This window comes from Silene latifolia, unplaced genomic scaffold, assembly GCF_048544455.1.
Source record: "Silene latifolia isolate original U9 population unplaced genomic scaffold, ASM4854445v1 scaffold_20.1, whole genome shotgun sequence".
NCBI classification, from domain to species: Eukaryota; Viridiplantae; Streptophyta; class Magnoliopsida; order Caryophyllales; family Caryophyllaceae; genus Silene; species Silene latifolia.
Window position 1 is genome coordinate 10,859,992 of NW_027413163.1, and position 4,041 is coordinate 10,864,032.

General features: G+C 35.9%; 1 protein-coding gene across 1 annotated transcript; it reads right to left on the reverse strand.

The window, feature by feature from the left end:
- Window positions 1-2,354: 2,354 nt before the first annotated feature.
- LOC141638529 (protein P21-like) lies at window positions 2,355-3,351 on the reverse strand. Its single transcript, XM_074447939.1, has one exon. The coding sequence runs from the start codon at window positions 3,266-3,268 to the stop codon at window positions 2,588-2,590; it is 681 nt and encodes a 226-aa protein (XP_074304040.1). The 5' UTR covers window positions 3,269-3,351; the 3' UTR covers window positions 2,355-2,587.
- Between the last annotated feature and the right edge of the window lie 690 nt (window positions 3,352-4,041).

The window sequence follows — 4,041 nt, forward strand, 5'->3', positions numbered from 1 at the left end:
TTTTGAATTAAGTGGGCCCACTATTATTTATGCATTGTAAATTGTACTCCATTCACGACCATTTTTCTTGAAAATCCATAATTGTACGTGCAATTTATTAGATAAGTTTTACTTTTAAATTGGAGATTTAAAGATTTACTAGTTTTAAACCCGTGTAAAATTGTACGGGTATGTATTTGAGCCGATATTAATATTTTTGTATGTTTTTTTTCCTTTCTATTGTACTTATCTAGTTAGTCTAAATCAGCGATCTACAGAATTAATGTTTAAACTTGTTACAAATACTTGTTCATATGCAATGGTTTAAGAGAAAATAACAAAGGATATTATTTTTAAAAAAAATATATCGTACTATCTAGTTTTTAAAAATTATGCATGTAATTTATTCGCATTATATGTAATTCAATCCCGTAATTAAATGTAATTCCTTCTCGTAATTATGTAATTTTTTTTTTTTTGATGACGAGGGGTTTGAGTCCCCCCTCGGGCCCATGCATTCCCGCACCACCACATGGACCATGTAAGCCACCCCCTTCGGGGGCTGCAGTGGCCAAGTGATCATCGTCCCAGCTGGTAGACGAACCTGAGACCTCTCAACTCCTGTATTTCTGCAAGCTTCAAGGTTTAACCCAGCTACCACTGGACTAACACCACTTGGTTTAATTATGTAATTTTATTATTATTATTATTTTTAAATTATGTAATTCATTTATTTGTAATTAGTTTCATTTATTCCAATTTGTAATTCATTCCGCTTATGTGATATTAATTTCATTTATTCGGAATGTATAAAATTATTTCATAGTATTATTTCATAATATTTGTTCTAAGACGGAATTTGTCGCATGTTTGTATAACCGGAATTTTGAAGAAATAAATACATTGCACACTAACGGGTCCCACCATAACATGTATTTCCAAAAAAAAAAAAAAAAAAAATAAAAGCCTGAATTAATGACGTGGCACGCCCTGAATTAAGTATTGTCTTCTGAATTAATAAAGATAAGATATTACAACTAAAATAATAAAAATAAAATGTTTTTTTTTGTCGCGGAAAAATCACAATATCTTTTGAAACGTGATCGTATACAATACAATAACTATAGATAGGATCCTTATTTAAAATAGAAAATGAAAGGACGTCATCGGGTGACACTCAATTTGGGCGTCATCCTCTCACATGGGGTACGTGAGGACCCATTGAATTAAGAATGCATGTGAGAGGGTGACACTCAATTTGAACGCCACCCGATAACGCCCTATCACTACCCCTCGAGCTCTACCATTGCGTGACTCCCATCTTTTCTCAAGAGACCCAATTAAGAGGCATCAGTTTAGCATTTTGAAATAGGGCCCCGTAAATTCATTTAACGGCCATGTAAAGATTATACCGCTTTATAACTAAGGGTACTTTTTGTTGTCAATTAGTTTTTTGGCATTGATCAGGAGTATCCCTATCGACAATTGGAGCAATCTCTTTCGAGTTAGTGAAGGCAATTTAATGGATTAACACCTCCCAAGTTTGGCTTTTTCATTCGCAAGAGTTAGGAATCGAACTCCTGACCACTTGTTTAAGAGATGAGAGCCCTTAGCTCCTTACCACTCACACCAGCCAACTTTGATTATTATCAATTAGTTTTAGAATAAAACCTATGTTATGTTGTTAAGTGGTTTATTTCTCCTCCATTTGGGTGTGACCCGACCCGTTTTCATGTTTTGAAGATAAATATCTTTAATTCAACGATTATATTTCTAAGTGGAAATAAGCCTTTGAAACAAATTTTCTTTATATAATATTCCCTCCATTCAATTATTTCACACCATAACCTTTTATTTTGTACATTATTCACAATGAAACATTCAATTTCAATTTTCTCTCAATATATAAATGAAAATATATTTATGTGAGATCTTATTTATTCGTCTTTACGAGTACAATAAAAATATCTAATTTTTATATTTTTGCAAAACCTTAGCTAATGATATCAGACTATTGATCTCTTATTCTCTTCATTCATAAGGAGATCACTTATCAATACGCGAAACTGATAATTAGCCCCTTAAGTTTGGTCAATTATGAGACAACCCTCATAAATTACAAATGTAATAATCCCTCTGTCACGGTCATTTGTTGTCCTATTTTATTTTGGGGTGTAGTCAATTGTTGTCATATTCCATTTTGGAGTGTCTCAGTTAATTGTTGTCCTTTCTATTATAATAATTAACTTGATGAGCAATTTGATCTCACACTTAGTTTGTTCCACTTGTCATTTAATAATTGACTCCTCCTCTTTCTTTCGCTTTTGTGCTAAAACTAAAGGACAACAATTGAGCGGAACGGAGGAATAATAATTAGGCTCCATAATTTTAATTAAAAATTGAAATTCAACCCAATAAGTTTAACTAGCATGTAGGCTGTATTCATCAACGTTACTCCACGTAACATTTCAGTAACTCACTGAAATGCAATAATATTACAATATACCGATAATCATCATTTATTCATACATAATATTGTCCTTTTAAGATACTCATACATAATTACTCCGAACTTATTCCCTTGAATAATCAATAAGTAATTAATTACTCAAGGGCAAAAAGTTACGGCGTAATTAGTACCACTAGGACAAGTAAAAGTACTTGTAGCATCATCTTTAGGGTAACTATAAGCACTAGGGCAAGCATTCTTGAAATACTGTGAAAATGGTGTAGGTCCACAACTACCTGAATTGCAACAATATTGGTCTGTCTTGAAAACCGTGCATGGGTTGTTACACCCACCTGGGGCCTGTAGCTGACTTGGGCACTGCCCAATCAGGTTGGCCCGACAAGTTGGCCCGGAGGTGCAACCATTGGATACGGGCAGGAATGTCATGGGCACGTTAAAACCGTCGACTAACGATATGTCAAAAAAGTCGAGGTTGTTAAATTGCTTAAGGGCGTATTCAGCTAGGGTGTTCGGTGGTGTACCGTAACCGGTGCACTGGAGGACCCCACCGCAGTCTCCGGTGGTGCAGCGGAGTCCGTTGCCCCCGGTTGAGGTGCACCCGGTCCGGGCCCAAATACGGGCTCCTGTCTGACCCGGGTTGGCACTGATAGTCCAGGTATCACCCTGGTTCATCTGTCGCCCACCACCTGGGACGGCAGCGGCCCAGACTGGAAAATTACAATTACTTTTAATTGTGAAAGTAGCAGCATGGGTGTGTGTTAGGAAAAGGGATGTCACTAAGACGAGACACAAAATTAGGACGGAGTTCAAGTGACTCATCTTTTGTGACCGGGGAAGAAGTATGTGAAGTGTTTTGTCTAAATTATTTGAGGAGTAGTGAGTAGTGTGAATTTATTAGTTAAGATGACTTGGTTTATATAGAAAAAATGGCAAGAATGGATCTTTGAATATGCTATGTTTTGAGTCCTCTATCTGACTTTTCTCGTCATTTAAAATCGTTGCCAATAACTCTACTCCGTATTTGTTTATAAGATTTATTTGTTCTATATAAAATTAGTGGCGTGATCTTGATAACACTGATCAAAAGATTTCTAGACCTTTTTTAATGTCAATTGAATTCGAAAGATAATGATAGGGCGTCACCTGGTGGTGCCCAATCTCAGCGTCATCCTTTGATGAATTAGGCGCCACCAAGTGGGCTAACTCATTTTCAATAAATTTATTATCAATACATTTTCGCAGTGGTGCACGCCAATTACGAATATGCATTCATGCATGCATGATGCATTCACTGACTGGGAGTTTATACTTTATACCGCTTATAGTCAGTTCTGCCAAACTGCTGAATTTCCTCGTCTCAACTCTCATTGTCAATACACATTTGCGGCAATATCTGTTATACACTAACAGTCTAAACTATTTGTTCCAGCTGCCGTTTACGACTAATGGGACTTGTAACTTGTTTGCACAATAAATTAGCGCCTAACAATTTTATCGGAAACTCGGCAACTTCCTAAACTAAACCATTGAACGCAAAGTTATGTATTTATGTTAAACACAGCATACAAGAATTTCTGGGAATTTGAGGAAAA

Excerpts from the sequence above, each read along its gene's own strand:
- LOC141638529 (XM_074447939.1), bottom strand. The coding sequence starts at position 3,268 with ATGAGTCACTTGAACTCCGTCCTAATTTTGTGTCTCGTCTTAGTGACA.